This window comes from Dendrobates tinctorius, unplaced genomic scaffold (assembly GCF_039654945.1).
Source record: "Dendrobates tinctorius isolate UK_male_01 unplaced genomic scaffold, ASM3965494v1 ptg000211l, whole genome shotgun sequence".
NCBI classification, from domain to species: Eukaryota; Metazoa; Chordata; class Amphibia; order Anura; family Dendrobatidae; genus Dendrobates; species Dendrobates tinctorius.
In genome coordinates, this window is record NW_027361878.1 from 15167470 (window position 1) to 15181138 (window position 13669).

A 13669-nucleotide genomic window follows, 5' to 3' on the forward strand; every position below is an offset into this window, starting at 1 on the left:
CCCTGTGGAGCTGCGTCCTGACGTTAGGATGAAAAGCACCAATCGCGAGACGTAAACATGGTGCGTCAAATAAGTGGGAGGGGAGCGTGCGGAGGCGGCCATGTTGGTACACCCAGAGAGGAGGCTTGGAAGCAGGAGAGGAGTGCTCCTGCATGGCCGTTATTACCACGTCACTGTTACTTCCTGTTTAAATCAAGTGATCTCTAAGCAGATATTTATCTGAGAAACACTGACTCCAAAGGGTTGGGAATAGTGGAAATTGGAAGGATCTTATTCAATGTGATTATTGGAAAGTGAGTCCTAGTGAACAGATTCACATGTCCCATTCCATCAGCCATCATGATTGTCTGTGGCAAATGGATGGGGAGGGGGTAACGCCTCTTACGTGCCGGCATTTTGATTTGCAGGCCTGGCATGACGTGATGTCATTATTGTGGCATGACACGTGATGTCGCGCCACATCAGCTGATCCGAAGAAACCCGCTGCCAGGTACGGGGCGGAACTGCCTCTCCTGTCTAATGGCCGCAGACCACTGTCCTGAGTGATGGGATCTACACACGCATTCACACCAACTCTGTTGGAAAGGCAGCACACTCATCAATTGCAAATTATTTCCTACCCTCTTCAAAGGGCAACCGTCCCACCATCGACAAGGTGACTCTGTGGTCGGGGCGGTCCTGCACTGTCTAATATTAATAACCTTATCAAGTATCAAAGTTGTCGATGGGGGGAGGGCTTTTATGCTATGTTTGATCAAATACAGTATTACTAAGAACTCTGTATGATTTAAATGCACTTTTGCTTTTTACTTATTTTATTATAGCAGGGTTTTTTTCATTTTGTCTTTTGTAGGTTTTGTATGCTTTTTTGGCCATGTGAACATGCATTTATATGCTGCATGTGTACCAACTCAAACCAAGCTCAATTTTTGTGTTTTGTCTTTGTATTTTTGCATTCTGTGCAAGCTGGGGTGTGGCCTCCCTCTCCTGAGCTGGAAATTGTATTTAAAGGCTTCCCCTGACTGGTGTCCTAGTTTTTGGGACCCGGTCCGCGTCTGCCCTTATTCACACAGACTTGAACTTTGACACATTATAAGGCTATTAATACTAGACAGTGTAGGACTGTCCCGACCAGAGTCACCTTGTTGATGGTGGAACGGCTTTTATGCTATGTTTGATCAAATACAGTATTACTAAGAACTCTGTATGATTTAAATGCACTTTTGCTTTTTACTTATTTAATTATAGCAGGGTTTTTTTCATTTTGTCTTTTGTAGGTTTTAGTATGTAATGACTGACAGTCTGATCTACGTGTCTCACACTGGTAACGCCGCCTTTCATCTAAAACAATCCCTGTAGCTAAAGCCTCAGGGAGATCTATGTCCGTCCCATAGATCTTAACAGCTCATTTACATATAAGAATAACAGCTTTCTCTGGAATAAGACATCGGATTGCAGATATCAAGGTATTTTATTCAGCTTCCTATGACCTACATACCCATATAGACAGCTAAGGAGGGTTGATCCTACTGACAAATGCCCTTTCAAGTTGTGCCTGATTCACTGGCTATTTGCCAGCATTGCAAAAATCGATTTTTCCAGTTTCACCATGCAATGAGAGCACATAATGGGGACTCGTCTCTCCTGAACATATGAGGCAATAGCATGGGCTTTCCCTCATTACACTGTTAAGGCCCCACAAATTCTGCATCTTTGGGACCCGATTACTTTTTGAGTTGTATTTTTACATGGTGCAGTATATAATGCACTGATTAGATCTTATGAATCATTTGGTGGGGGGTGGACAGAATGCAAAAAAAAGTAACCAGTTTTGTAATTTTGTAGTTTGTTGTTTTTAGAGTTTGGTTTAATGGCATTCGCCACACAATGAAAAGAAACAGATTTAAGGGGAGTTTAGGACTTATGCACAATAAAAGCACTTTAAAAATGTTTTTGTGTCTCTATTTTGCCAATCGGTGGAGGTCGGGCTCTGGGACCCCCAGCGATTGCACAAAATACCTCTCCAAAGTATGCAGCTCTTTTATGCTGAACACACAGATTGGTGTACGGGGTCAATTGTAACTATATGGGTCCATACACTCCATCTAAGAGAGCAGTGAACAGACCCAATGACTTACCCATACTATTGATCCCGATCCCGTACACCTCCCTCTGTGCGCACTGTATGCAAAAACTGAGCACTAAAAATGACCTCATGGGTGGTGTACTAACAGCACACTCGAGATAAACCTGACAAAAAGGTGCATTATAGTATAGGATCCAAGGGGTAAGTCATGTGAAAAGGCTTGTTAGACAGTCGATATTGCCTTTTAGGATTGCTACTTCCTATAGGTGGCACTAGGGTTCTAGTCCTTTTACTCTTTGAAGAGATCATTTGCATTATAGTTTGGATACCAGGTCTTGACCATAATGTACATGTTTATCATAGGTCAAAAATGGGTTAAACTTTCCCTTCTCTAATTAATCTTAAATGCAGTAGCCATGCTTTCATTTCTGTCCAGCAGCTACACTAATGCCTCCAGCCTGTGCCAGTCATTGCACTGGTTGTCCTTTTGCTTTAAAATACAATTTAAACTTACCAACCTCACCCACAAATTTTTCCTCTGTGCTTTACCTTCGTACATCTTCTCCCTCTCTAATCGTTAAGACTAACCTCGCTCGTATTCTGTTCCTCCCACACTTGTGATGCTGAAATTCTTGAGTAAGCTTTACTTATTGGGTTCACTATTTTCAAAAGCCAGGAAAAGGTTGTCAGACATTTCACTTATGTAACTATTAAATTGTGGTAAATGATGTGGTTAGAGACTTCTTCATATGGTAGGTGTTAAAGGGTGTCACGCTGGTGGATGTGGACCCACTGAGCCACGGACCAGGCTGGAGCGGTATGACTAAACCACTGCCTGGTTCTTCACTAGAACCTTTAATGGTGAGGTTAGGCTTGAGCTGCAGGTACCACTCCATGGCAGTTGCCAGTACTGCAGCAGCTGACCCCCAAGGGTCAGGGATGCAGGTATGGACTTGAAGTGTCACGCAGGACAGGATCAGAAGAAAGAAAAGGTTTCTAAAGATACATGATGGCCGCTGCTATTACAAGGAAGATGTATGTGAAGATTTGTGTGTTCCTGCTGCTAGATAGGGTCAAGATTCAGATTCGATGTCACAAAACAGTCATTTATAGTCAGGGCCTTTAGCTGTCAGGTTAATAGTAGGTGCTTTTGCCCAGGTCACATGTAAAGGACATTCTGTTCTAGACGAACTAACAGATCTAGTTTTCTCATTTACCTAAATTCCACTTTAAGTCATCGTTCCCAAAATGTCTGGGTTGAACCCAGGAAAGTGCAGTACTCATCACTCTGATAGTTTCTGCCACAATCACCGACGTTGATTGGTGCAAAAAAGTGGGAAAAAAAGAGCTCTGTAATGAATTAGTGCATTTTTTTTTATCTGAAGAGGAGCCAAATGTATCAAATCCCTACTGACACTTGTATACGTTTACTGCAAATAAAGTAAAAACTCAATTGTAAATAATCCTCCAAAAATCAGGCCGTGCTTTCCTCCTCGGCAGGGATTTGCTCCAATTTTTGATGAAGAAATAAAATATGTATGTACTGTAAATGGGGGAGGAAAGTAGCATTAGCATCAAGAGCGAAACATGAGAATATTGTGGAGGGAAGTTGCTTATTTACCATGTGAAGAAATGCAACACATGACTATTTCTTACCTTCTGTCTGCTGGAGACTCGATTAGAAGAAATGTAAAAAGATTCTTGTATCACGTGGTTTTACAAATCACTTTGAGAGTTTCATATATATTATTATTTTTATTATACATTTTTATAGTGCCATTTATTCCATGGCGCTTTACATGTGAAAAGGGAAATATAGACAAGTACAATAAACATGAGCAAGGCACACACAGGTTATACGCTTCGATTATACATGTATATTTGTACAAGTGCTTCTCACTAAATTAGATCATCAAATAGTTAATTTATTTCAGTTCTTCAATACAAAAAGTGAATCTCATATTATATAGAGTCATTACACGCAGAGTGATCTGTTTCAGGTGTTTATTTCTGTTAATGTTGATGATTATGGCTTACAGCCAATGAAAACCCAAAAGTCATTATCTCAGCAAATTAGAATAATTAACAAAAACCACCTGTAAAAGCTTCCTAAGCATACAAAAAGGTCCTGTAGTCTGATTCAGTAGCTCCACAATCATGGGGAAGACAGCTGGCTTGGCAGATGTCCAGAAGGCAGTCACTGACACATTCCACAAGGAGAGTAAATTTTGCAGTTCATTTGGAAATCATGGTCCCAGAGTCTGGAGGAAGAGTGGAGAGGCCACAATCCAAGCTGCTTGAGGTCTAGTATGATGTTTCCACAATCAGTGATGGTTTGGGGAGCCATGTCATCTGCTGGTGTAGGTCCACTGTGTGTTATCAAGATTAGAGTCAGCGTAGTCGTCTACCAGGAAATTTTAGGGCACTTCATGCTTCCCTCTGCCGACAAGCTTTATGGAGATGGAAATTTCATTCTCCAGCAGGACTTGGCGCCTGTCCACACTGCCAAAAGTACCTGGTTTACAAACAGTATCATTGTGCTTGATTGGCCAGCAAACGCGCCTGACCTTAACCCTATAGAGAATCTATGGTGTATTGTCAAGAGGAAGATGAGAGACACCAGACCCAACAATGCTGACGAGCTGAAGGCTGCTATCAAAGCAACCTGGGCTTCCATAACACCTCAGCAGTGCCACAGGCTGATCGCCTCCATGCCACGCCGCATTGATGCAGTAATTGATGCAAAAGGAGCCCCGACCAAGTATTGAGTGCATTTACTGATCATATATTTCAGATTTTAAAATCATTTTTCAGGCTGGTGTTATAAATTATTCTAATTTACTGAGATAATGACTTTTGGGTTTTCATTGGCTGTAAGCCATAATCATCAACATTAGCAGGAATAAACGCTTAGAATAGATCACTCTGTAATGACTACAGTATATAATATGAGTGTCACTTTTTGTATTGAAGAACTGAAATAAATTAACTTTATGAAAACCAGTATATATTTATTTTTTAATTGAGAAAATAAACATGTAAATAAATATACACAATTAATGCACAGACTGACCGCGGGTTAACTGACCCCAATTTACACCCTCTTATGTGCCCATGAGGCTGTAAGTTCGGATCATTAGACCCCCGGTCAGTCCAGGTTTTGCAGTCCATATATAGGCCAGGAAAAACACAAATTTGGTTTGACTTTACCAGCGTGATCTCGCGTGTATCAGCAATATATCAGATGGCTATTATGATCTAAATGTTACTTCAGAGGAAACAAACATGGCTGCTTTCTTCCATTCTTCTATGCTTTTTCTGGATACCTTTAAATGTAAATAAAGTCAGTAATTTATTAATTGAAAAAAAAAAAAGAATTTCTTGCTTGGTGTACAGGAGCTACATTGTTCTGTATATTTCCATCAAAATGTCAAAGATTCCCATGAAAAGATCTCACAGGGGATGCACTAATGTGCTATGATCTTTTCCAGAGTGAAAAGTATCTGTAGAAAGCTGAAAGCTCTTTGACACTGCTCAGAGACTTCTGTTACTAGAATTCAGACACAAGTGCTATCTAGGGGGTAACGTTTCTTCTTGTGGAAAGTGCCAGGCCTAGCACATCAGAGTGAGGAGACTTATAAGCCATGCATGCTCCTCTGGAAAATTAAATGTGCAATTGTCTCTTCAGAGAGGAAGAGGACTAGAACTCTAGCGCCACCTATTGGAAGTAGCAATCCTACAAGTCATTATCAACTCTTTAACGAGCCGTGCAACATGACAGGGTAAAATCCAAATCAGAATCTTTATTTGCCGACACGGTGTTTCGGGGTATTGCCTCTCATCAATGCAAAGTATGAGATCTGAGTTTGCTAGGCGAGAGGCTCTGGACTGGGGTCTAAGGGGTAACGTTTCTCCTTGTGGAGAGTGACAAGCCAAGCCTGACATGCCACAATGGGGAGACTTATAAGCCATGCATGCTCCTCTGGGAAATTAAATATGAAAATTGTCTCATGCACAATGGCTACATTCTGTCTTTCTACAATGATAAGAGAAAAAAGTTTATCCCGAGCATAGCAAAATCTGATGTAAAACGCTCTGTGCACTGCGAGCATTCATTATGCTATACTCCAGGCGCCCGATTCATCAAAATTTTCAGCCCAGAGTTCTGCCATAAAACCTGTGACAAGGCGTGCCTAAATTTGGGGACTTTTGCCACCTCTCGTATAGCTCACGACGAGCTGGGGCGCTCCTTACGCTAGAAATCTGAAGTGCGATTTCTGGCGTAGTTCATGGAGGTGCACGTCACTCGTCAGAATCATGAAGAGGCAAGAATCAGGCAGGTCTGACTCCAGAATGCCCCCTCATTAAAGGGGTTGTGCCATGAACAAAAGTATATTTTAATCAACAGATCTTGGAATAAAAATATACTCCACAATTGGATGTGTTTAAACAAAAATGTTCATATCTCGAGATATTTTTATTCCAAGACCTGTCGATTAAAATATACTTTTGTCCATGGCACAACCCCTTTAAGATTGACGTGAACAACTCCAGACTTGGTGAATCGGACATAATGTTCTGTTGAGCTCTGCTACATCTGTATGTAGAAATATATGTAAAAACCTTTCACACTGGGATTAATCATTGTATGAGTAGTTTATTTTGTGTTCTGCCAAGTAAGCCCTCATTCACACACATGTTCTATCTGTTGCAAATTGGAGCATGAATTACAAGATGGGTTCGCACACACTAGCGTCCAGCATCGTACGATTCATCCGATGATTCTTTCATGCGAGAAAATCGGATGCTTTATGCAAATGAGCCTCTGCTCAAACTCTGAAGCGAGCATGAGCTTAGGGTCATTTTTCTTGGGTCACAAGTGCGGAGAAGATAGAGAACTTAATTTCACCATATTCTCCATTGTGTGCATTGGCACAGGCAGATCGGACTGCACTCGGATGACATCCAAGTGCAGTCCGACGTATTGCCTGATCCCATAGACTTTAGGAGTGCACGCCGTCCGATATACGCTGCCAAGCGCAGCATGCAGCGATTTTTGTGCCAGTTGGCATTGCTCCATAGTATAACATTGGAGCGAGTAATATCCAATGCAACATCATATAGCACTCAACCGTGTTATAAGCTGTGAGCGAACCCTTGGGCACTGTATCTTCATATGACGTGATCTCATTAAATAGATAATCTTATAAACAGACAATATACAAATCACATTTTTTTTTAATTTATATCATTTCACCCCAGAGAAATAAATTCACGTTGCCAGTGTCTAGGCACCTCCTCTTCTATGTAACCTGCTGTCCTGCCGGTTGTCCAGCGTAATCCATCTCTAGCAGTAGATGCATTGAGATTGGTTATAGGAAGCAAGGACTGGGCTTTGTCTCTCTGATCCCGCTGTTCTGTCTGTTAAACAGATTTAGCATAACAGAGGTGGGCTTTTAGTTCAGGGTATGTACTGGTAAGCACAATGTATGCTGGTGAGAGACAGAAAGGAAGTTCCAGCACCTATAGAGGTGGCAGAATGCTGATAAAGAGAAATCACCCAGGGAAAGTTCTTGGATATAGTAAATCAGCATGTACACCATAAGCAGGATAAAGACTATAACTTGCACAGTTTCTACAAGTTTTATGTAAAAAGACCGGTACACTTTAGGCATTAATTGCACAACTTCGGGCTGTATTTAGTCATAACGTTTATTAGATACTTGAATACAGTCTGCAGCTTTGAAAACTTGCTGCAAATTAGTGAAGTCAGGAATAAGGTTCCACAGTTTGACATTACCATATATTTTGCTTTACAGTAACGGCCTCATGTGCACAGCTATATGGCGCTTGGGGTAGAATATGGGGCATCACGTACCGTCAGCAATCCTTGTATCTCTACATAGACTATAAAGTTGGCTTTGCTATATCCATTCTAGGACTGGCCCACAGGAGAACCCTTCGGTGGGCCACCACCTCTTATATGAGCAGTACTTGGCACTATATACCTGAATCACTCTGCACAGAGAAAGGGGCATCGTATTCACGTAACAATCTACCCCGACCATTGTTATACATTTGTGATTGAGGATAAGGTCATATTTGCTTGTAGCTAAAAAGTGGGACCCTGGAGTTGGTTACTGGTGGGCCCTTGGCATCGCAGTCCGACACGGTCCATATCCATAAAATCCTCAAAATGTTTACTACTACAGTGCACTTTCCAATAGTTAGTTGCTGTGTTAAGACCCCGTCACACACAGCGATCGAACCAGCGAGATCGCTGATTTTGTAACTGATTTTGGGCCGTTTTTTAATCATTGGTCTCCCACTGGCCAGCACACATCACTGTGTGTGGCAGCGAGAGACCAGCGATCAGCGACGCTGGACGCTGGTTTCCAATGTAAACAGCGGGTATCTAAGAGCCGCGCGGCTCTTGAATACCCACTGTTTACCTCGGAAACCAGTGTGCACGCTGGTCCTGATCGCTGGAGGGGCTGTCTATGTGACAGGTCACCAGCGATCAGCCTAACGATGTCCCAGCGATCCCATCCATGTCGGATCGTTGGTGGGATCGCTGGGACATCGCTATGTGTAACGGGACCTTTAGGCCAGAGTCAGACTTGCGAGAAACTGGCATGAGTCTCGCATCTCAATACCCGGCACTGCCGCCAGCACTCGGACCGCAGCTGAATAGAAATACATGCAGCCGCATACTTCGGTCCCGAGTGCCGGCGGCAGTGCCGGGTATTGAGATGCGAGACTTGTGCGAGTTTCTCGCAAGTCTGACCCCGGTCTTAGAGGACAGCTATCATAATCTTAGGTGAATAAGGTGTAATTTTTTATTATGTGAATTGAAAAAGGTTCCAAGAAAAGATGTGAATGAGGAGTGAGCCGTTGAGTGTCCCACGTGACCTTCTAAAACGATAGTGTCCTCTGTGGATTAGAGTTTGGTGCCATATCCCAATTCCTTCTTTTTTCGTGCAGATTTCTGGTTTCTGAAAAAGGAGAGAAAAGTTATTACCACAAATGATTATGGTAATATCCGGTGATGGTGAAAACCTTGCATCTCTGGAAAGTTCGATCAGTTTAGAGCTGACAATTATTTTGCAATATCCCTCCAAAAATTTCCAATTTCTTATTAAAATGTTACTCATTAAATTAACTATTAGTTACACTCAAATGCAAGATTCAAACGACCATTGCGGCACATTTTAGAGTATTTCGACTGCATCACCAAGACCTCCCTTAGATCTACCGAAAGGCGGGAGGAACTAAGGCCATCAATATAAAGAATATTACGTTTTCCGTATCTTCCCCCACTGCACATTAGATTAAGTCTGGTATATGAATCCGCACTACTCACCTGGCTTCCACCTCCTCCACTGTGTCCAACAGCTGACTATTTAAGGTCTCTGGCAGCCATAAAATAGGCAATCCACAAAGTATAGGCGCTGATCCAAAAATGACTAGGGGAAGAAACGGTGCATACGCTTTGGTCATCATCCCTAGAGGTGCAATTACGGACCCCAATCTCATCATCATGTTGGTGAATCCCATTCCAGTTTGTCTGCAAAGGAAATATATCACTTGTGATGAAAGTGTTAAAAAAGACGTGAAACATTTGTTTAAAAAACATATATAGGAATTAATTGTCCATAGCAAACAAATTACGAGACCGATAGAATTTTAACACCGGCCTATCAAAAATGGCTCTGATTGATTCCTGTGTCAAAACAATCTTTTCTCCTAGCTATGATTCTATCCAAGCTGCATCATACATTATGTGCTAATAAAGAAAACCACAATGGGGCCAAGCAAATTGCGCTAAATGTATATTTCCAAGGTCCGTGCACAGACATGAAGTAGTGATAACTCTGCCTGTAAAATAAATGGAAAAAACACAATATGTCGAGAATGCAATGACATTAGCATCATTTTTTTTTTAGACTATTCCTTTCTCAATTGGAACATAAGACTAATTCTAACTAGATTATACACCACCAATCAAATAGGAAGGTAATAGGGGAGAGGAAGACACTTATGCCGGGGTCACACTGGCGAAGAATACGGACGAGTGAGAGGCGCTAAAAGCACGCATTACACACAGACCAATGATTCTCTATGGGGTCACTCGCACCAGCCGTATATTTCTCATCCGTATTCTACGCTCCGTGCCAATCGCAGCATGCTGCAATTGTCAGCGTACTACGACCGTAATACGCCAATGCAAGTCTATGGGTGCGCAAAAAATACAGATTACACATGGACCACACATGTGACTTGCAATAAATACGCACCCCGTGTCTTTTAGAAAAGCCGGCAATTCAGTGCACGATACAGTAAACTCACACTGACAGGTTTAATAAAGAAATGAAAGAATAGATATATATATACACACACATACATATATATATATATATATACACTCACTGGCCACTTTATTAGGTACACCATGCTAGTAAGGGGTTGGACCCCCTTTTGCCTTCAGAACTGCCTCAATTCTTCGTGGCAGAGATTCAACAAGGTGCTGGAAGCATTCCTCAGAGATTTTGGACCATATTGACATGATGGCATCACACAGTTGGCGCAGATTTGTCGGCTGCACATCCCTGATGCGAATCTCCCGTTCCACCACATCCCAAAGATGCTCTATTGGATTGAGATCTGGTGACTGAGGAGGCCATTTGAGTACAGTAAACTCATTGTCATGTTCAAGAAACCAATCTGAGATGATTCGAGCTTTATGACATGGCGCATTATCCTGCTGAAAGTAGCCATCAGATGTTGGGTACATTGTGGTCATAAAGGGATGGACATGGTCAGCAACAATACTCAGGTAGGCTGTGGCGTTGCAACGATGCTCAATTGGTACCAAGGGGCCCAAAGAGTGCCCAGAAAAAATTCCCCACACCATGACACCACCACCACCAGCCTGAACCGTTGATACAAGGCAGGATGGATCCATGCTTTCATGTTGTTTACGCCAAATTCTGACCCTACCATCCGAATGTCGCAGCAGAAATCGAGACTCATCAGACCAGGCAACGTTTTTCCAATCTTCTACTGTCCAATTTCGATGAGCTTGTGCAAATTGTAGCCTCAGTTTCCTGTTCTTAGCTGAGAGGAGTGGTACCCAGTGTGGTCTTCTGCTGCTGTAGCCCATCTGCCTCAAAGTTCGACGCACTGTGCGTTCAGAGATGCTCTTCTGCCTACCTTGGTTGTAACGGGTGGCAATTTGAGTCACTGTTGCCTTTCTATCAGCTCGAACCAGTCTGCCCATTCTCCTCTGACCTCTGGCATCAACATGGCATTTCCGGCCACAGAACTGCCGCTCACTGGATTTTTTTTCTTTTTCGGACCATTCTCTGTAAACCCTAGAGATGGTTGTGCGTGAAAATCCCAGTAGATCAGCAGTTTCTGAAATTCTCAGACCAGCCCTTCTGGCACCAACAATCATGCCACGTTCAAAGGCACTCAAATCACCTTTCTTCCCCATACTGATGCTCGGTTTGAACTGCAGGAGATTGTCTTGACCATGTCTACATGCCTAAATGCACTGAGTTGCCGCCATGTGATTGGCTGATTAGAAATTAAGTCTTAACACACAGTTGGACAGGTGTACCTAATAAAGTGGCCAGTGAGTGTATATATATATATAATATATATATATATATATATACATACATACATACACACACACACACACACACACATACATATATATATACATACACACATATATACATACATACATATACATATACACACACACACATACATGTCATTGTGACAAACATATATATATATTTATATTTCACAGAGTTCTTCATAGCAGAATAGCCGCTAATTCAATTGCCGGCTTCTATCAAATCATTCCCCAACCCGACATGAAATGACACTTGGTTTACATTCAGTAAAGCATTTCATTTCATGTTTTTTAATATGTCCCTGACTAATAATTAGATGAGGGTTTGTGTACAAAATTTGGGAGTTGTAGTTGTTGTTTTAAGGGGTTAATTCGTTGTTAAAAAATGCGTGGGCTTCCCATTGCCCTATAGTGGTGGCGAGTGGGTTAATGTCACCATTCGATTGTAAGGTGCTATTAACCCTTTGTTAGATTAACCCATTCGCCACCGCTACAGGGCAATGGGAAGCCCACATTTTTTAACAACGAATTAACCCCTTAAAATAACAACTACAACTCCCAAATTCACACAAACCCTCATCTAATTATTAGTCAGGGACATATAAAAAAACATGAAATGAAATGCTTTTCTGAATGTAAACCATGTGTCATTTCATGTCGGGTTGGGGAATGATTTGATAGAAGCCGGCAATTTAATTAGCGGCTATTCTGCTATGAAGAACTCTGTGAAATATAAATATATATATATATATATATATTGTAGGGATGTGACTCGCTCAAGTGCAGCGGGAGACAATTATGAGGCAGGTTCTTCCCAAAGTCCATGAGGTTTATTTACTTCATAAACCATCACTCAGCATATCACCAAAAAGATCATAAACGTTCCGTGGCTTCAGACTCGGACCGAGAGTCTCAGCTCATGCTGGGAGGTGTAGTCCTCCCCATATACAACTAATACACCGGCCACATGGAAGTCTGTCCACACTCAGACAGACTCCCTCACACTCTCTCACATGTGCCAAACACCTCAATTACATAGCCCTGTAACCACACCCACAGGTGATCACATGGCTATGACATCACTAAAGGTTGTATAGACACACACAGGCTTCCCTGACACAGTGTAACAGAAAGATCAGCAGTACCTCTGCTGATCAATACACCCTGGAGCCTGCATCCCAAGGCCACCCACCTTGAGACCCATAATGGTCATTTAGGACCCTGCTCCTGTTACCACACTGAATGTGCCTGTACACCCGTCCTGGGACACCCACACAGCGCCCCCTAGCTGACATAGTGGTAACTACACCACATACCTCCCCCCTCTGTTCAAACTTGTGGGGTTGAACACATGACATCACCCAGGGATCTTGAGACCTGGCACCCATGTCACCTTGCCCTACCAGTCGGGAGGACCATCTCCGTCTGTTTCGGCAGTCATACTGCATCATATTTACGCTAGGCCTCCCCCGCCCCCAGCGGTCAGTATCTCGGCCTTGGGCTTTGGCCTTTCCGTCAAAGCCCGTCAGGGTGACCAGGCACTCTTTAGTCTCCATCTGTTTGCAGTGCGCTCCATCACCCGACCTTTCTCTCACTAGCTGACTCTCCCGGTTCGTACGGTCATGAGTCCCACGTCCAGTTGGGCTAACTGGCTGGTCTGAGTATGACCTTCTGTCGCTACGTCCACCACCGGGTCTCGTGCCTATGCTACTAAGATTAGAACTGCCACTTGCGGACTCTCGACGTTCTTGCCTTCAACTACCTGTCCTTTCATTCCTTGGAGGATCCCTTCGGGTCCTTACACCTTGGGTTGGAGGGGGACGCCACCTGACGTTCTCTATCTGCTCATTCATCTCAGTCGATCCTGTCTTAGCTGCTCAATCTCCTTCAGGTAAGCTACCCGATATTCCAGGAGCATGCGAAGCTTCCCAATGCTT

The 13669-nt window shown here is 42.8% G+C and overlaps 1 protein-coding gene across 1 annotated transcript in view; it reads right to left on the reverse strand.

Moving 5' to 3' along the window:
• Window positions 1-8846: 8846 nt before the first annotated feature.
• Window positions 8847-13669, reverse strand: part of LOC141058289 (solute carrier family 22 member 6-B-like) — a 107340-nt gene continuing 102517 nt past the window's right edge. The window contains exons 9-10 of the mRNA XM_073554478.1: window positions 9450-9653; window positions 8847-9081 (exon numbers count right to left, since the gene is read on the reverse strand). Coding sequence (XP_073410579.1) covers window positions 9027-9081; window positions 9450-9653 — 259 coding nt within the window. The 3' untranslated portion in view covers window positions 8847-9026. The remainder of the gene's footprint in view (window positions 9082-9449; window positions 9654-13669) is intronic.